Genomic DNA, 20,721 nt, shown 5'->3' on the forward strand with positions numbered 1-20,721 from the left:
ATTAGTCTTCAGAACATCTAATATTGCTCAAAAATAAAGGTGACACGGCCATCTAAAAATAAATGCTATGAGTAAAATCTTTGATCTGTTGTAGCTAAGAAGCCAAACTGACATTCCTATCAGTGGCACCAGTATCTCATCACTGGCCTCAATGCCAGTGAACACAAATATAGCATATTGGCAGAAGTCCCGTCCTAAAACCTCCCCAAGTGACATTGAGAAAATTCTCTTCTGAAATATAACTCTGACTTCATAGGCAATTTGGTGTGTTTGCAACTTTAATAATGTTAGCAGCTTTAATAATGTCAGCAGTGCAACTGCATTTTTTATATTACAGAAGTTAAAACAGGAAGCAAATGTGATAAAAGGAAACATTTTCCTTGTCACCAATAGCATTATAAAGGGTTGAGCATAGCTATGAAAGCTGGGCTTCCCTGACAACACTTACAAAGTTGAGAATTATGCTTCTATTATTCATCTAATACCAGTACCACCATCAGTGAAGTTATGCATCACCTTGCAACAACTGTCCCTTTTAGGTGCAAATAGAAAAAAAATACTAGGAAGATACTGTTCTTCTTAAGTTGTTCTTACAGCACTGAAGTAAGAAGTGAGCACATAGTAATTTCTTACCGGCTTGGGGTTAGTCGAGAATCCAGACTGCCAGACTTCATAGTGATAGTGTCAGTAAACAGCACATCCTTTGCTGGAGATGCCAGGGCTTCTGAGTGAGACAGTGAGGGATGCATCCTCTGCTGCTGTAGGCGCTTTAGTGTAGCATAGCCAAACGCATCTCGAGAACTTGTGTAGCTGAAGTTATAGTCAGCAAGACTTTTTATTGTAGCAAGAGAAGGAGCTTTAAGAGACTGGGCTCTTCTGGGAAGGGTATGAGAAGACCCTGGTGGAACCAGGGATACAGAATTGGATTTTGAGAGAGGCAGGTGGTTAGACTGTGGTGTTGAACAGTGACTTGGTTTAACTGTTTTTGTGCTTACCACAGTACTCAAACTTCCGCAGTCAGTATCTACATTTGTAGTGTCCACACCTACAGTCTCCCTTGAAGGGCTGGAGCTCATTGAACTTATGCCACTTGTTGTGGTATCTGTATTAAAACTTAAGCTACGACTCTTGAAATGTGTTTGTGTAGTACCATCTCCTATTAGCCTTTCTTTGCTTGTGTTTTCTCGATGAATTTCATTTCCAAGACCTTTTGGCAGCTTCAGATCATTTTCTCCAATACTCTGGGTACAATCAGTATCTTCCACATGCTTACTTCCAACAAAAGAAGTTTCTAATCGTAAAGTCTGAATTTTTGGAACCCTGAAAACAGGGTTCAATTCTTCCCCAGCAGGAAAGTCTATGCTACCACTAGGTTCTGTTACTGTACGATTTCGCCTCAGGCCTGATTTACTGTCAGATGATGTCAGCTTTCCTCCTTTTGGATCACTGCTACTTCTGTGTTTTTTATTAGGTAGAGTAAGAGAGTTTAGAATGCGATTTTTCACAAGTCTGCTAGAAGAAAAAAAAGGAAAGGGACTACGGTCTTTGTCCTTTGAAGGTCCAGGCCTGTCATAAAATATTTGTTCTGCATCTTCAGTAATATCTAGGAAGAAAGTACTGGTGGAAGTACTACCAAAACGGTCATCCTCCATGATGAACATACCTGAAATTACACAAGACTTTGTCACACAAAATAGGCATTTCTTCAAAGCCTACAAACAATGTTGCAAAATAGGAAGCTATTCTACAGAAGCCCACGTGGGGGTCTATGCAATTTACTGCAACTTTAATTCCTCTTTTTTTTCCTGCAGAACTTGTTGCACATTAACTATCTTGAGGAGTAACTGAGCTGAAAAAAAAAAAAAACCTTAAAAAAAAAAAAAAGCCACACTGCCTTATTTCAGTGCAAACATCCAGCTACTAGGATTATAACCAAAGCATTCCTTTAATGATATCTAAATACAGTATATTTCTCGATTTAAATTCCAAGTAACCATAGCAAAAATAAAATGCATTAGGTACTTGCAATACACAATAATTTAAATACAGCGAAATTTTGGGAGTTTCTGTACACCCTGAGACCATAAGTACTCATTTTCTAGAATATTCCTTTGAGGACAAGCAAGTGTATCTTTATACTCAACTATGGAGGTTTCTGCAGCATGTTACAGCAAACTGCCATGACTCAACACAAAAATTAGTAACTTACCTCATGTGACAACTTTTCTCCTACACCAAATGTGAAGCTAAGACACTGTTTTACTCCCTCTCACTTTTCTGCATCTCTCTGAATGCACATAAACTGTCCTATTGCTTGTACTCTTTTATTGCAAGAACACCTTTACACCATTGGTCTGAACCTCATCCTGCCAAACGGTGGTAAGAACACCAAAATGCTGTTTGTGGTGGGTTGTGCTCTTCGCAGGTTATTCTTGTTGTTTGCTTGTTCATTTTTTCCTTGTTTGCTTGTTTTGGTTGTTCTGGTTACTTACTTGATGGAGCAGATTCGCTTTCACTGTTGTGCCTAGAACTGGTAGACTCAGAGTTCAAGCTAAGAGTGCTGGGTATAGAAGAAAGTTCATTGCAGAGCTGCTCCATGTCATCAGGGACCACTGGCCAAGGCTGTCTACGACTGTGTCTCACTGCATCCCAGTTGTGATGCTTCAAAATGTCACATCCTTGTTTAGTTTTGGCTATTAGACCAAGCACGTAGACACAGGTTCTGTATTTAATGTATATATAGAAAAAAGAGCAACAATAATAGCACCTAATTTAACTAAAGTCATTTCACTTTTGAAAAGAAACAGTTTCAAAGCAATTCAGCAGAAACTTCACAAAACCGACAAATAGTATATTGTTAATTTTTATTTGTAAATCGATGTAAGCTTAAGAAATACACTAAAGTATCTGAGAAAAATGTACTATTCAGAAATAAAAACTAATTATCACAAGAGCCTGATTACATAAAACAGAAAAGTACCTTCTGAAAAAAAGGCCAAATATTAACGTAGTAGCAGTATTAGACAAAATACCATCTACTAATGCTTTTAAATATTTTAAAAATATATTTTAAAAATTGATGTAATAATAAATTCTCACAGAGATATAAGCAGCAAGTATACTGTTTTATAGAAAAGGAGAAAAGTAGTACTTTTTCCATCGATTTCATTTGTTTACTGCATGTTCTTTCAGACTTCCTACACAATTCTACAGTTGCATAGAACTGATAATCATCAGAGATTGATACTCAATCATCAGTGACTTTAATAACTGGTTTCCAATAAAGTACAAATCTGTATTCATGTAAATCAGGCTTTTATTTGAAAACTGATGGCAACTACCATTTGAAAATTTTATGTATAAATCAGATACACGTACCCTCTAACAGACAGAACCTCACAATGTTGAGCAAGTGCCATTATATCAGGAATTACATTCTCCTCTTGAAGCAAGTTAAGACCCCAATTCGACGACCCGATATTGCCCTGGAATGAAAGTTGTCAAGTAAATTTTGATCTTAATGTGATCTGCAGCACTATCAATGTAAAGTTTTGACAATTTTGTTTGTTGGTAGCAGAGTTTGAAGCCACATCTTCTCAAAGCAATTAAAAGATCTGAGCACCCCTTCTGACATTTCCTAGTTGTGCTAATACAAAACAGCACTCAGCACACTGTGAGTAATACCTAAAGCTGCTCAAATTAGTAGTACTATGTGTTCCTCACCTTACCAGTTCTACTATAGCCAGCAGCGTGATCTTCGTTTATTTATTTTACATTCCTCTTACACAGGCACCTTGTTACACACCTACAGTATTTTCCAATAATAATCACCTTGGACAAATGTTCCAAAATTAACTTTGGGGAAGACATGAAAGAAGCAGCTGAGTGACAAAGCACATTTAGGAGTGTAGCTTGGATACACACCAACACTAGGTTTTTGCCAGTCCCAAGTACCAGGGTGCCATAACCACATGGATCAACACTGGCAGCCAACTTCCTTGCAGAAATACTAGAGGCTACCAAAGTAAATGCATTAAACTCAGACCATGGCAACTTTTAACTTGTAACGACCAGTTCCATACTAATATTCCTATGGCAATGGGTTATTGTTATTTGTTAAAAGGAAAAAAAAGACAAAGTGATTATTAAAAACCTCAGAATAGAACAGGTACAGTGAACCATTTTCAACTGAAAGTACAGTTAGGGAACAGAATGCCAACTTGAAAAACTCACACATTTTTTGACAAACCCCCTAATTTCTTATTTTTACAGAATTTTGCTTACTTATTTAAGAATGAACAGTTATAACAGAACTAAACAACTGCAAAACTTTGTAAATCTATTACTAACCAAGGCCCAAAGGGCTGCTTTCAGCTGCTTAATTCCTTCCCACTTATCCAGCATTGGGGAACGAACAGTGTAACTTAGATCTGTAACAATACTCTGAAGGAGAAAAACAGAAGAAGAAAAGATTAAGTTGAAAATGGGGACTTCAGTCACACAGGTTCTCTTGCATTTACAGTAAAAGTTAAAGCACTAATTTACATCATGCACCCTAGGAAGAACAGTGGTAATTCTGGAATAATAACCATAAATTAACAGCGGTGATAACGCAAGAAGAAAATTTTAATGAAATCACTGATTCCATGAAGTTATTTCAGATTTTATAAAGATGATAGATTAATCAAACTAGCACACTGCAATATATATGTTTTCTCTTGAACTTTTCAAAGAGCATTGTCAGTTCATTAAATCATTTTACAAATCCACACTGAAAGTTAATTTAAGCAATTATGGCTTAGAGTTTGTTTTCTTAGATTTTCAAAATATTACAAAGATTTTATTCCCTCATTTCCACATTTCTATATGCTTAAAAGGATAGGCATAGTTTTACCACATGTATAACTGTAAATATACCATCCACAGAGACTGACTTTTTTTTTCTATTTATGAATTGCTTTCCATGCTAAGATTTTGCTAGTCATTTTAAGAAAAATGTTGCAAGCTATTTTGCTGATATTTCAGCGTCAGGAAGGAATTTTACATGAGATTAGATGGTGAAGACTGTCTTCACAACTTAAGACTCATCATCAACTTCTGCAATGCCTGTTTAAATATCTTTTTAAAACCTTTTTTCAAAAGGTTTACAGTGATCTTTAAAATATTTCAAGTTATAAACAGTTATTATCCTCACCTGAGACTCCAGTAAATGGCAGCCTGTTTTATGATGCACCAGTTGGCCATAAAGGTGAACTGGCAGGTAGACATGTGGTCGTTGTAATCTGGCAGAAAGAGAAACATACGTAGGTTTCCCAACATTTCTAATATTTTATTCTAAAATAAATTGCACTGCAATGTAATACAATGACTTACTCTTGATTTTATTCAAACAAAGAGAATTCTTTTGAGGAATTTAGAAAGGAATAACTGTTTCAACTGGAAGGGACCTACAACAATCATCTAATCCAACTGCCAGGCTGCTTCAGGGCTGACTAAAAGTTAAAGCCTGTTATTAATGAGACTGCCCAAATGCCTCTTGAATACTGACAGACTTGGGGCATGGACCACCTCTCCAGGATGCCTGTTCTTCTGTGTGACCACCCACAACCCTTATGGTAAGGTAATTCTTCCTAGTCTGAACGCCCCCTGCTTCAGCTCTGCACCATTCCCACGCGTCCTGTCCCTGGATGCCAGGAAGGAGAGCTCAGCACCTCCCTGTGCCCTTCCCCTCCTCATGAAGCTGCAGAGAGCAGTGAGGTCACCCCTCAGCCCCCTTTTTGCCAAAGTCCTCAGCTGCTCCTCACAGGAGATTCCAGCTTTGTTTCCCTCCTCAGGATGTGCTGAAGGACCTTCCCATCCTTCTCCACCTGCAGGGCCCAGCAGAGGCTGCCCCAAGGCTGAGCCCAGCAGGACCATCCCCTCTCTGTGCCGGCTGTGCCATGCTCAGTGCCCTGGAATGGGGTTTGCCCTCAGGGCTGCCCGGGCACTGCTGACCCACACTGAACCCCGCTGGCCCCACACCCCCTCTGCAGCTGTCCAGCCACTCCTCTCCCACTTTATCCCTGTGCCTGGCATTACCCCATCCCAGGTACAGAATCCAGCATTTGGACTTGTCAAATTTCACCCAATTTATGATTGCTCAGTGCTCCAATCTGCCTCTGCAAGGCCTCTTGTCCCTCAAAAGAATCCACAGCACCTCCCAGTCTGGATCACCAGCAAATTGCTACTGATGCATTCACCTCCAGCATCCAGACTGTTGATACAGACCTGGCCCTGGAATGGAGCCCTGAGGAACAACACTGATGAGACCAAGCACCATGCAGATGTAGCCCCATTCACTGCAACCCTTTGGGCTCCGTCCCTCAGCCAGTTCTTCACCCACCACACTCATCCCACAGCTAGCCAACTTGTCCACACGGACACTGTGAAGGACAGTACCAAAATCTTGCCAAGATCCCAGAAAACAACATCCACTGCCTTCCCTTCACCCACTAGATGGGTGACCTTATCATAGAAGGATAACAACTTGGATAAATAAAACTTTCCCTTTGTGAACCCATGCTAACTGTGTCTGATGACTGCATTATTCTTTAAATGCCTTTCAACAATTGCCAATATAATCTTCTCCATAATATTTTGAGGAACTGAGGTTACACTAATAGGTCTGTACTTTTCTGGGTCATCCCTTATGCACTTCTTGCAAACTGGAATAAACTGACTAGCTTCCAGTCAGCAGGGACTTCCCTAGACTCACAAGACTTTTGGTAGAGATGAGTCCTGACCCAACATCTGCTAGCTCCCTCAGTACTGATGGGCTAGCACTGGTGAGACTAGTCCCTCAGCCTAGTGGGACCAGGCCCCACGACCTTGTGAACATTCAGCTGATACAGATAGTCCCTTACAATATTAGTGTCCACAAATGGAAAGACACAGTTTCCACATTTGTAGACCTCTGGATCAGAGAACCAAGCAGCCCAAGGTCTATCAATATTGCTGAAGACTGAGGCAAAAAACCCACTGTATTTTAATTAATCTCTGTTTTTTCTTCATCCGTGTAAGGCAGGTGACCATCTTCATCAAGTATCGATCCAATGTTTTCTTCAGACCTCCTCTTTCTTGTTGTACGACAGAACAATGCCCAGTTTCAGTCTTGAATGAGCTTTGCCTTTTGTGCCCTCCCCCTGCTTATGTGAATCACAGTTTTATAGTCTTCCTGTGAAGGGTGACCTTCAAGAGATCATATAATTTCCTTTTCCTCTTGAGCTCCATGAGGAGTTCCCTGCTCAGCCAAGGTAGTCTTCTGCCCCACTTGCCTGACTTACACCACCATGGGATTGCCTACTCCTGCGCTTCTAAAAGATGGACCAGCACTTCTGGACACCTAGGCCCTCAAAAATGTACTCTGCTATAGCAGCTCCCCGAGTTACTTCTCCTGAAGCCCTCAGTAGCAACTCTGCTGTGCTTTTTCTCATTATATTGAAAATTTTAACCTTAACGATGTCATGATCATTGTGGCCTGGAGAACTCCCTTCCATCACTTCTCCGCAAGCCCTATATTCACAAACAGCAAGTCGAGGAGGGCATCTTTCCTAGTTGGCTCACTGAGTCCCTGTGAAAAGGAGGTTATCGCCTACAGACTTTCTCTCACAGAGAACTTCCAAGGTTGCTTGTCACTGCAGGATGACATTTTTTCAGTTGATGCCTGGAAGTTGACATCTTCTACAGGTAGCCCATAAGAACAAGGCCTACTGATCCAGAAATTTCTCCTAATTGTCTATAGAATGACTCACCAGAACTAACATCCTGGCTGAGCAATCAGTAGCAGACACTCACTACATCATCTCCTTTGTTCTTCATCCCTTTAATCCTCACCCAGAGATTCTCAACCACATCACCACTAACTGTAAGGGCTGTATAATCCAACCTCTTCCTTATACAGAGTGACACATTCATCTGCCCATCCCTCCTGAAAAGCCTGTTGCCCTCCATTCCAACACTCTAATCATGGGACTCAATCCATCAAGTCTTAATAAAATGAATTCTATTAAAGCTCTAAAACTAACTATATAAAAGCTCTGAAATACATTATATTAAAGCTCTCGGAGCGAAGCAATGCATCCAGTTCATCCAGTTTGCTTCTCATACTGTGCTGATGTACTGTAATGCTCCAGGAGCAGAATGAACTGAAATCCTGTTGGTACCCCTTTCCCGCATACATTCCTGTTCACAGCTCTCCTGATCAGTCCCACCAGCTTGTGCCTCAAAACCCATTTTCCCAAATTTACCTTTGGTTGCTCCGACGAACATAGTTATCCCCATCAACAGGTTTGCGGTACGTTGTAAGTGCTTCATTAAGTTGTTCTTCAATCAATTCAACATATTTTAAGTTATATTCCTGTAAGACGACAGACGAGGGTTGACACAGTACATTTAGTGGTTTATGGTGTTGTAGCATGATACTTTATAAGGAAGAAAAAATTGAAGAAAGTTCCTTAAGAAAGACTGAATTTTTTTATGATCTGAAGGTGAGGCTCATGAAAATGAACGCGCTTCACACATATAATGAGTCTGCAGAGTCAGCAATTGATTTCATAATTATTTCAGGGAATTTGTTCAAAAAAGGAAGAAAGAAATACTTCTTTCTGACAAACTCAAATAATTTCAATAGACCATCATGCATTTCAGTACTCCTTGAGAAGTGATACTTAAACTTCTAATGAGGAATGAGACCAATCTCTTACAATCAATTACAAAACCAAAATAACATAAGAAGAGTTTTATTCAAGTTATGACAATAATGAATTTTTCTTAATGGTCTTGTGTTCCTCTTTACTTCCTAACAGCACAAGCCAATTCTGTCCTCATGAGCTCTACATTTAATTACCAACAACCAGAGATAACAAATATCTTGAAAAGCAGCATTCTTTTGCTCACTTCTCTAGATAATGACCTTCCACAACAACCTATTTTAGAAAGTCACTACACTCCTGAAATATCAAAAGTAAATCAAAAGCACACATGTACTGAGAAGCTATGGAACTGTAAGTCCCTGTCAACCTTTCCCAGCAACAACGTTATGTCACTGATGCAATAAATGTATTTGCATTAGCTTTACACGTACATTAATATGCAACTATTTTTAAGAATCTCTGTTCTAAACCCACATATTCACACCGTTCCTCCTAGTATCAAGCAAATCTTCCTCTTATCATTACCTTTCGCCACTTTTCCATCTGTTTTGTTACATAACCTCTTTCATTTAGATATGAAAACCCCTTTGGGATGGACAGAAATCTGTAAAAAACCACCAGACAGTTAACATTGTAATTTAAACAATTCACAGAATTTGAATAAAAAGAATACTTATTTGTTTCCACAGTGTGAAGTCCAACAGCATATTCAACATTTACCTTAGGAGTAGAAGCAAACCCTTGTCTCCAAGATGAGAAAGAGCTGGTTTCATTTGGATAAGGGCATGAAGATTGGCCTAAAATAATTAAGAACACATAAAGAGTATTTGAGCGCTACATAATTCTGAAAACTGCAATAACTACAACACTCTACTTGCAATGAACCAGCACGTTTTTCACAATAAGAATTATCAAATGACAACTTAGTCCTAATATTATCAATTTTAGGTACCTTCTGTCATTAAATATAAACTACTTCACAAAAAGTATAATGAATGAAATAGCTGAATTAGTTGCAATTCGTATTTAAATACAGGCATAATCCAGAAGTCTATGTTTCCTTGTCTGTAACACTGCAGAAGTTTCACGACAATCAAGAAAGGAAACCATGAGGAGCTTCTTGCACATTTGTACTTAGCTGCTAGGGAAGGGAGTGGGGAAGAGCTTAAGAGCAGCATACCAAAAAGAGGTTAAAAAGAGAAGGGATGCTCACCTTGTCTTCACACGCCTCATCTAGAATATCAAGTGCCTCAGAAGAAATAGTTTTATTTTTATCATGTAACTGGGTCACCAGTAACTCAATCCCCCAGTTGCTGAAGAACTCTACATTAGCTCTCAGCAACACTCGTAAGTGTTTTGTTGCATACAACCTGCAGCTCTGCAAAGTAAGGAAAATGTTTTCTTGAATGGAAGAAAAACAACTAATACAGTTAATGATATATAAGTTCTAAAAATACCTTTCAATTACTGTATTTTGCAGCAAGCAACTGTGATACACACCTTATCTATTAAGATTACAGTTTATTAGAGAGCTATTTCTATCTTAGCAAATGGGAAAATTGAATCTAAGATCACAACTAAATTGGTCACCGTAAGTGTCCAATCCCATATCTCTTATCATTACATTATTATATCTTTTGAAGAAAATTTAGAAGCCAACTAAAAAAATTATAGTCAGTAGGGAGCTTCATCTTCTTTCAATGAGTCATTCTTTCAACCTCAACTATCTTCATTACTTTCAGACTCCAGTCTTCATCCATAAGAAAAGTCGTATCTTTGACAGTCTCAGAGAAATATCCTTAATTTATGCCCTCTTTCAAAATACAGACATTTAAAGCTAGTATCTACATTTTTCTCTTGTATCTACTCAAGAACACATTCTGTCTGTTCAGATAACAGAAACAACTTCATTTGAAGTAATGAACATTCTTTCCTAGTTATATTTCAACTTAATTGTCATCTGTCTCCCTGACATCAGTGCTTGCTTGTCTACTAACACTACCTTTAAAGTAGTTTCTTCTCCCAAGTCCACGTAACTGTATTTTATCCTTACTCACCTTCTTTGATTCAGAAGAACAAATCCCAATGCCTATTTCTGAACCAACCCCCCCTTCCAGCAGCTATAACATCTACTTAGTTCCAACACCCTGAATAACCTCAGTCATTATCAAAACCTGAGTAACCTCAATCATTATCAAAACAGTTACCTACTACCAGGAGGTTAACATGCTTAGCGCTGCTAGAAATACAGATTTCTGTTTGTGATAACAATGCCTTCACAATTCATTTAAGTTGCCAGTGACCTGCACATTACACTTAGTTTATACATATCAAGACTTTAGCTCCCATCATATGTCAGAAAAGTTCTATTTGAAGGACTTAATTTCTTGAGCACAAATACAATACAAGGTATGAAGTTCACAACAAATTCAAAAGCTACACTTGCAGGAATTTCATTTCTCTGAATAAAAAATAAGAACTCTTTTCATACATAACAACTTAAAAATAAAGTCATGCACCTTGAATAATAAAATAAACGTACAGAGGGCAATAACAAAGGAACGTAAGTTGAACTGAACTTACATCAGTGGCTGCTGTCAGGATTTTAGAAAGGATGACTCTTGCCAATCCATCTCTGCTATAATCCAGACTAGAAACAGTCAATTTTAACAAGTGATCTTGGTTCTTCAAAGAACAAAGATTAAGAAGACTGGAGGCATGGAAGCGGAGGAAGAAGAAAATAAAATTAGTATTTGAACCCACTTGAACCATCACTAATTTAAACTTAATTACTTTGAATTATACTTTTATTATTATAAATGCAGAATACAAAGTATGTTTTCATATGAAATTGAGTAATTTTAAATCGTTATAGCTGTACATAGGATAGGATAACAGGGACAAAATAATGCACTGAACTGCAAGGGGAAAACCCCAAACCAACACCGCTTATAACAGCTCTCTAAAAATTTTGTCAGCATATAGTGATTATAAGTATAAAAACTAATGCTCATGAAGCTCTGTGAACAATTCTTTTTTGTTAAACATTGTGTATAAGCCTGCCATAAAGTTAATCCTATTAACTGCCTAGATTTTACTGTACATCAAGTTTTCTGAAGCTAGTAGAAGGCTTACTTTCTAAAAATCAACAAAATCAACAAGCGAAAAATGAGTACATTAAAAGACTTGTATTTTTGCTTTAAGTTTACTGTATGTCAATAAACTAGTACTAGTCACCAGCCAATTTATTCCCATGAAGCTAAGTTTATTTGCATCTGAACAAAATTTTGAGCTTCAGAACTTTAATCAAATACACTGGACTGAAATTTTAAGTGCAACATACATCAACATTTCACAAACAGTATGGTATCTGCCATTTTTCCATATTTTGTGTGTTTTGAGTTTTGTTTGTTTTTCTATTTCCCCATTCTGTATCTTTCAGTACACTATAATCCTTCCTGATACTCATCTCTGTCACACAGGTGTGGATAGGAAAAAGTAAGCTGCTAATGCCATAATCACCTCTGTCTGCTTAGTGACAGAGGTGATTGACTAAATGACAGACTAAAAGACCTTTTCTTAGAAAAAAATGGGGATCTTTACCTGTAGCTACACCAAAATAACCTTAAAGTTTTCAGCTTTTCAGATGATAGCCCTCACACACAGTTTAAAATTTGCATAACTATTACACTACAAGTACAGTTCAAACTGAATAAAAGCACTCACCACTGAAACACATTACATTTTTCAAGCATTTTCACTCCATGAGGGTGACAAGATAAAGTACCAAAAAACAGGAAGTAGTGCTGGCTAAGGGTGTTTAGCAACCCATTATTTTGAAGGCTACGTTCAGGTTTCATCCCTGATGAAGAGTTCAGCCAAAGTACAATATCTTTAACCAATTCCTCCAGGTAACCTTGTCCATCCTAGCAAAATAAAAAGAAATAGTGTCTGTTACCAATAGAAATGTGTCTTTACTGAAACTCGTTACTTTAAATTTCTTAAAATGTACAAATACAACACAGATACAAACCAGAAATGCAGACTGGAAAACAATTCAGATTAAGAAAAAGTTTCAAGAGAAATAAAAGGAGCTAAGCATGGAGACACCTTAGGACTAATTCTTTCTTTCCAGGAAAAGGGAGAAGTATTATTCAATGACATTTTCCTCTGACCTGAGGCATAAAAGTCTTTAGCACAAAAGAAGCAAGGAGTTAGAAAAGGAAGGTTATACACAGCATAATAAGAAAATCCCTTCAAACTCTTAAGTTGCATTTAATAAAGCTGTATTTACTAAAACTTCTACATAAACATAGTCATCTTCCTCAATATTTTACATTGTATTTTTTAATTGCATTGATCATTTTAGATTTAACATCCAAAATCTCAGACATCTTTACCAAAAATTAAGGTTTTTCCAAGCGGCATTCAGCAAGAGCACTCATTCTACTTCCAGTCTTGTAGCTGGAAACTTCTTACCTCCTCTGATTCAAGAAGAAATTCAGTAAACTGACACCCCACAACAGTGAGCTGCTTCGCCTTGGCATAGTCCAGATCCAGGTTAGCATAGAGTTTACTGCTAGGCTTGTAAAAATACAGCAATCTCCTTACAAACCTAGAGAAAGTAAAATAGAATTGGCTATTATACAGTACAAAGACAATCTCACAATACAAAATGATGTTAGTAGAAAAAATGGATTATACTTGAATTGGTTTCTTGGCAGTAAGTTTTAAAAATTTATCAAAAGAGTAGCAGGTAACAGTGAGGATATCCAGCCACAATTCCAGAGATGCTGCTGTATTGTGTGTTATAAAGGGTTTTCTATACCATCACTTAATACAAGCAAAGGAACTTAAAATCTCTATGCCCTCAGAAGCCATAGCTTCCTTCTAATTCTCATAATTTATTCTGCTGTAATTTATCCTGTGGCAAGTTTCAAAGACTGTATTATGTAAACTAACAAAGAGCTTAAAAAAGGATCTTGTGACCTGAGTTTTCTTCAGCTATTATAGTTACTGCTACTGTGAAAAACACATTTTCGTGTTCTGCCAGGAAAAAGTCTCATTAATTCAGCAACAGTACTTCCAGTCACCTCACTTAACCATTTCTGAAGCGTAACACAGTGATTGCAAACACACTCTCAGACTTTTTAAAATCACAGTAAACAATGTAGCTTGAGTTTTGCATCACAGCAGTAAGTCTTCAGCAAAGATCCTCCTCTCACGAATTCCTCATCAAAAAATAAACACACATTTGTGCTTTAAAATAACACAGAATGTTCCAACAGAAGGTAGATATGTCAGGCATTAAGAAAACTTAATTACAGAACTGCACTCGTATTTGAAAAAGTCAGAGTAATCCTCTAGCTCTAACTCCAAACACAGGACCAATTATAAAGGAAACCTGAGGGCTTAATTAAGTTTTGTCAAATGAAATGTATTTTATTCTGGATTACTAGCAATAAATATATATTGACATTAAAATTTATAAATTTATATATCTATGAATATATTTAAGCATGCATGTGCATATATCGAGGTGTGTGTGTTCAGTTTTGGAACCCTTGGACCCTCACTACAAGAAGGACATTGAGGGGCTGAAGTGAGTCCAGAGAAGATCAACAGAGCTGGGGAAGGTTCTGGAGCACAATTCCAAGGAGCAGCTGAGGGAACTGGAGGTGTTTACCCTGGAAAAAGGGAGGCTTAGGGAAGACCTTAGTGCTCTTTACAACTCCCTGACAGGAGGCTGTAGCCAGGTGGGGGTGGTCTCTCCTCCCAGGTAACAAGTGACAGAATTAGAGGAGAAGGCCTCAAATTGCCCCCAAGGAAGTTTAGACTGGATATTAGGAAAAATTTCTGGACTAAAAGAACTGCCTGAAGGAGCTGTTGGGAGTCACCACTCCTGGAGGGATTTAAATGACATACAGACATGGCACTTGGAAACATGCTTTAGCAGTGAACAGCTGGACTCAATGATCTTTGAGGTCTTTTTCATGATTCTGTGATCCCGTGTGTATACACACATTGCATTAACTGTATCTCTAGGAAATGAAGAAATCCTTATAAAAATATCTGGAATTTCATTGTAACAGCTGTAAGATCATCACAACACTAACACGAAAAAAAGGATCAACTTACAGAAGGAGAAATCAATGTAATTTACACTTGAAAAGCAAAGGGGATGAAAATTTTTTATCATCAGCAGTGAAACTACAGAGATTTGGGGCTCAATGACTTCTAACTAAACAGGAGTAACAGCATTTTAAAGCCATTAAGTTCCCAATGCTGAAGAAAGGGTCAATGAACTATAGAAGCATCACACCAATTCAATTCTAAATTTTCCTAATTTATTTGGAATTAAGTTATTTAGGCACTTAATAATGCTTGAGTGCAGCACAAAACCATGGAACAGGAACACTGTCCCACACAGGTAGGTTGAGGAGTGCATGTTGGTGTCACAGTCAGGACTGAAGACACTGCTTTACAGAAGCAATGTTATAAACCACCAGATTTGGAAAATAATCCTTTATCCCAAAGTACAGATTGGCAATAAGTATTTCAGGAAAACCGAGAAAAAATACAGATGCGAAATTAAATTATGGCTATGATAACAATGGGACTAGACTACTGCTTATGCTGTGAATACTTCATAAAAGTACCCTGACTACTTCTTGGTAAAAATTTAGAATAGAGCCACACAAGCCTTTCAGCATATATTCTATCTTTTGGATTTTCCCCGAAATTCAGGAAGTACCTTTTCATGCCCACAAATACAGACCTATGCTTCAAAATAATGTAATCTTTTTCTGAAACACATGTTAAAAGGAACATCCAAGAACTAATTAGTAACACTATAACTACACAGGCACTAAAGTAATAAAAATGTCTTATTGGCAACAGACATGAAAGGAACAAGAGCTGTACTGGGGGTTTTTTGTCTGGTTCATTGTTTTGTTTTTTTTTTTTTCCAAATTGTAGGAACCCAGAGTGCTGAGAATATTTCTCTGCCTGTTTTGAAGGGTTCTTACCCCCCTGAACAACACTGTTTTAGCTTCAAACCTTGGAAAAAATTACCAACAGTCAGACAAGAATTAGAAAATACAGTGGTGTGACTTAGGTGATAGACTACTATGTAAGATTATCACAGGGTGAAAAATTTAGAGGTTTTGGGCTTCTCTTTGTAGTAAATAGCTAAGAGTAAAAAATATCAAAATGGAGGATTGTTGTTGTTCTCTAAACCTTCTTCTCCTTCTACTACTACTCCATATTCTGCAGTAAAAGTAGTTTGGATTGATTGGATAGAAAATTCCACAGTTTCTAGTTGTGTTACTGAATAATTGGTAGGAAAGTGAAAATAATGTATGTTTTTAGTAACTGTTGGTTAAAATATCTTTAAAAGGCTGTGTGAATCTTGATAATAGAGCTCACTCCTGCTTTTCTGTCTTCTATGCTGTACCTGGGTCACGCTAGCGGCTCTGTTCCTCTGATAAGACGTAATAAACAACTATCTGGAAGCATTGAAACTCAAGGAAAAGTCTTGGCTTATCTTTGAAACTCCTTGCAAGGACTTTCAGCAAATTCTCTCCCATCAGGAGGGACTTGATTTACAGCACGGTTCAGTGTCACAAATCACACATGCTTCTCTTGCCATTAACACTAACTAAAAATAATTTCCTCTTGGTTTTTGATGAAAGCTGTAGTTATAAAACTGTACAACTGTAGACTTAACTCTGTAAAAACTTTCCAAGCTCTGACATAGAACACTACTGCTTGAAATATCAAGTAGTAACACTTCTAAAGTTTAAAATTAAATTGAGCATTTGCAAAGGTAGTATTATTTGTAAGGGACTAAATGCATAAAGCATCTGTGCATAGAAAAGAAGCTTAAACACCTTTAAAGCTTAAACAGTTCATTTAAAGTAAATATTGCAACTTAATTATCCAAATTTACACCTTAACTGCTTATCTACACATTGTTTTAGAAATGTGATACATCTAAAGAATATTTTATTGCAATAGTAAAAACCAGTTTTTCCAAATTTCTTTCTTCAAAGAAAGTCTATGTAATTTTTACATACCTGTGCAACTGTTCATCTTTGTAGTTCCTTAGATTTATATTTGGCCACTAGAAAAAACAGCAAATACAGCATTATACAAAACTTGTACATGAGTCCTTGATTAGTCACTAAAATTCCCTTGTTTCTATCAGCTGTATTTACCTAATAATTAGAAAGTTTTCTTGCACCTAATGTTATATCTTAAGAAAGACTTTATCTTACTGAAAAGCCCACACTTCCTGCTTCAAGAATGGTTCAATTTTTTTCTAGAGGACAGGGAATGTTGGTCACATGCTACATGTACAAGGCCACAATTCTAATGGAAACAAAAAAACTATGAGAAGCTGATGAAAAAGAAACAATTTTGCTCAGTTTCTCTTCTGCAAATAACAAAAAAATTTGATATGCATAACAGGGAAATAATTGTTGGTTGCTGTTTTGAGTATTTATCAGATTTGGTTTAAAAGGAATCATTATTCTGTTACAGATCACTTAAACAGTGCTTATTAAAACAGTATTTAAACTCCCCTGTTGATACTTTTTAAGATGTATTAAGAATGACCATATGAAAAACGTGAACCACATCAATGTCCTCTCTTCAGGACCTATTCTTTCTTCCCATTACATTTTACTCTGTTTTTACAGCCATCTGTTTTCTCTACGGTTTCAGATTTCTTTCTGTTGCTACTAGTGAATATCTTTTTGTCAGGAATGGAAAAAAAGTGCATCAAACACTCTTCCTTCCTATCTATGTGATGCAGTTCGACATTTCCAATTGGTATTCCAGTATTAAGACACACAGGTCACTCGTTAATGATTAGTAAAATTGACTACACCAGTAACAGTGCCAGATACAGATGAGGCTGACACTTTTGCTGCTTTTAGCAGCTTAGACATCAAGCTGAGCAAGTGAAAAAGGCAGTAAGGCACCACCTGAGATGCACACAATGAGGTGGTTAGAGAGCTGATGCTCCACAGATACAAGGCTGCAACAGACAAGGGGGAGGTGAGTAGCCACATGACATAAACTTCAGACACTGGAATCTGGATCCTGCTCATTAGAGGACTAAAGACAACTGCTCTGGTAACATCATCTCAGTTTATGCTGGTGTTACACAGTTTAACAGAAACAGAAATGGTTAGAAGTAGGCCAGAAAACACACACACTTCTCATTCAGGAAGAAGTCCCCAATTTTCAGACATTAGGAACTCTTTGACAGGGCACTGGAAAATATATTTTTGGGGAGGTCTGAGATGGCAGAGAAACTGGCTGTTTGACAAATTCCAGTTGAATAAAACCCAAAACACATTAGTAGTCAACTACATAAGGCTTCCACTGCCAAAATACTACAGAGGCTAATTAACAGTGAGATTCTGAAAAACAGTTTTCTGATAATATCTTTAATATTGAATTAAAAATCAAAGGTAAAAGCATCTATGACTAGCAGTAGTTATCTAGTAACCCAGTAAATCTTATAATTGCAGTAAAAAAGTCTGTAAGGAGTGCTCTGGTGGAGCAAAGCTACTGTCATATACATAGTCAGATCTTTATACCAGACAGATTCTTGCTCTTTCAACTTTATCGGTCCCTGAAAAAAAGGCACAGAAATATTTAGTTTCTTTTTTTTTTTTTTTTTTTAAACAACATAGTCTTGATTATGATTGTCACCATTAACCCTTTTTTGTACTTTCACCATCTTTGTAACAACACAGTAAAGAAGACAGTAAGAGAATGCTACTCAACTGAAGGATGGCTTTGATGCACAGAATGACATTTTGGAGCAATTTTGGTTTGAAGACTATACTAAGTACTCACTCAGAAAGCGTTATTATTCAAACAAAGTATATTTTCTGCTTACAAAAAGAGGTAGTATCTTAAAATCTGTGCATTAAATATATTTAATATCTTTAAATATATTTAAAACAATGCCCCTCACCCCATTAGGTATTTCCTTTATGTTGTAAAAATAAATTAATTCTGTAACGAAATCAATGCTACAGAAGTATTTTCATTAGTTCAAAACATTCAATGATGTTTCCATATGTAGTTCAGTCTAAGCATCTGAAGCTTGATCTAGAACCCATCTCTTACTATAACCTTCAGCTCACTTTATTTAAAGAAAATCTGCTATGAATCTGAACATAGCAGTATCCCTCTGCAGTTTGAAGTATTAAGCAGCTTTAAAGACAATATACCTAATTCTGTGAAACTGATTTGTATACAATTAAAGACATGTAACATTTAATACATGTTTCTTAGGAAAACTGTGAATTTAACTGTAGTGCATTTTTGAATATAGTTTAAGGGCTGTATACAAAGAGACTACATCAGCACTGACTAAACCCAGGAGATTCTAATTTCCTGAAATAAAACAAATTATTAGATGTACTGTGGAATTAATATTAGAAAGTCAAAGCTCACATGTGAAACAGACATTCTCCCCAAACAACTTCTTCAACATATTATCAAAGCCTTTGTAAGCTCACCTTCAGTATGGTCCCTATTAGATTCCAATTCCAGTCAAGGTTCTCTTTGTGATTGAGAACTTGGCTGTCTCGAAGATTCATGATGAGTGCTTCTTCTGTATCCTGGAATACAGACATGGAAAAATACAATTGGTTTCCCTGCGTCATCTTTTTCAGTCTTGCCACGTGATACACTTACCGCCCATGTAAAAATCATTAAAAGGGCTGTGTTTCAGAGTAATGTACATTTGAAGGTAAACTGCATGGTTATAGTACAGCATTAAGAATCTAAAAGTAAGAGATCACAACTGGTCACACAAAGCATTAAAAATCATTGGAATTTAATTCCTCAATTTCTAGAAATGCAATTTAGTATCCAAAAGTGCCTGCAAGACAAATGAGATTAAAAAAAAAACACTACAAAGAATCACACAAATGACTCTGAATTACATGGGTGAAGCTTGGGGGGCAGGATCCAAGTCTCCAAAATACAATGTCAAATTCAGGTTTGAAAAAGGAATTATCGTAATACCTTTAAAACAAAGATGTCTTTCTGCACACGGTACTGATCCCTTTTTTGGTGTGTTGAGATTGCTTTCTGAATAATATGATCTAAATGGAGGCTGTAAGGTTTAGGGCCTCTTTTCTTCATCTCATGAAAACGTTTTAAGCAGTTGAGTGCTGCACTTGCTCGCCTAATAGAAAAAGAAAAATATAATTAGTATTTGGCAGCTGTTATCAGACTAAAGAGGACCACTACCTCCTGAGTGAACAGCTCAAGAAAGCTCTGACCAACAATTCTGAAGCATATAGGAAGAAAATTATTTTCTTAAGACATGTTTTTATACATTCACAAGACTCAGACTCATATTGAAATTATACAGAAAATTATCTTTTAAAGAGTTGCTAGCACTGAAGTATTATCGTTACTGATAACTTTTCTTCTACTCTGCAATTAGTGGTGTCTGTCACAGTTCAGAGAGGATATTGTGAAGTTTAAAGTTGACTTCCATTGGGAGATGCAACAGTAGATCAACATCCTGTAGTGAATTTGGAAGTTGAGGGAGCTAGCTTCAACTTATAGTAATCAAGTGTCTCTCATACATTCTCATACCCACTGCTTCCCCGCAAGGGCAGGAGTGGGTTTCTAGGAAAAGATAGGGAGTTACATAAATGACAGCCAACAAGGGCAAAACCAGTTAGTTACAAAACAGTGGTAGCAGTAAAAAAACCCTACCTACTGAGCAAATAAAAATAAGGAAATCTAAAAATGAGGAGTTAAGTCTATCTTTCTTCCCCATAAGCAAAAATTCTCACAGTGTAGGACAGTTCTTTTATTTTATTTTCACACAAATACCTTTTGATTTGGTCACTTAGCTAAATTATTTAAATTTAATCTGTAACACAGATTACAGTTTTTCAGACTATAAAACAGTGCAGAGTGTTGACCAATGCCAAGATTCTAAAAAATCACTTTCTTTCAACAGAAATGGGAATTCTTACTACTC

The 20,721-nt window shown here is 37.0% G+C and overlaps 1 protein-coding gene across 3 annotated transcripts in view; it reads right to left on the reverse strand.

The window, feature by feature from the left end:
* Positions 1 to 20,721, reverse strand: part of RICTOR (RPTOR independent companion of MTOR complex 2) — a 77,335-nt gene that overhangs the window by 14,778 nt on the left and 41,836 nt on the right. For all 3 annotated transcript variants that reach the window (XM_069000823.1, XM_069000822.1, XM_069000824.1), the window contains exons 17-31: positions 19,746 to 19,908; positions 19,235 to 19,336; positions 16,769 to 16,815; positions 13,170 to 13,305; positions 12,417 to 12,616; positions 11,274 to 11,400; positions 9,904 to 10,068; positions 9,411 to 9,487; positions 9,216 to 9,294; positions 8,286 to 8,395; positions 5,195 to 5,282; positions 4,351 to 4,443; positions 3,379 to 3,485; positions 2,493 to 2,722; positions 634 to 1,663 (exon numbers count right to left, since the gene is read on the reverse strand). In XM_069000823.1, coding sequence (XP_068856924.1) covers positions 634 to 1,663; positions 2,493 to 2,722; positions 3,379 to 3,485; positions 4,351 to 4,443; positions 5,195 to 5,282; positions 8,286 to 8,395; positions 9,216 to 9,294; positions 9,411 to 9,487; positions 9,904 to 10,068; positions 11,274 to 11,400; positions 12,417 to 12,616; positions 13,170 to 13,305; positions 16,769 to 16,815; positions 19,235 to 19,336; positions 19,746 to 19,908 — 2,754 coding nt within the window. The remainder of the gene's footprint in view (positions 1 to 633; positions 1,664 to 2,492; positions 2,723 to 3,378; positions 3,486 to 4,350; positions 4,444 to 5,194; positions 5,283 to 8,285; positions 8,396 to 9,215; positions 9,295 to 9,410; positions 9,488 to 9,903; positions 10,069 to 11,273; positions 11,401 to 12,416; positions 12,617 to 13,169; positions 13,306 to 16,768; positions 16,816 to 19,234; positions 19,337 to 19,745; positions 19,909 to 20,721) is intronic.

Source organism: Aphelocoma coerulescens (assembly GCF_041296385.1).
Source record: "Aphelocoma coerulescens isolate FSJ_1873_10779 chromosome Z unlocalized genomic scaffold, UR_Acoe_1.0 ChrZ, whole genome shotgun sequence".
NCBI classification, from domain to species: Eukaryota; Metazoa; Chordata; class Aves; order Passeriformes; family Corvidae; genus Aphelocoma; species Aphelocoma coerulescens.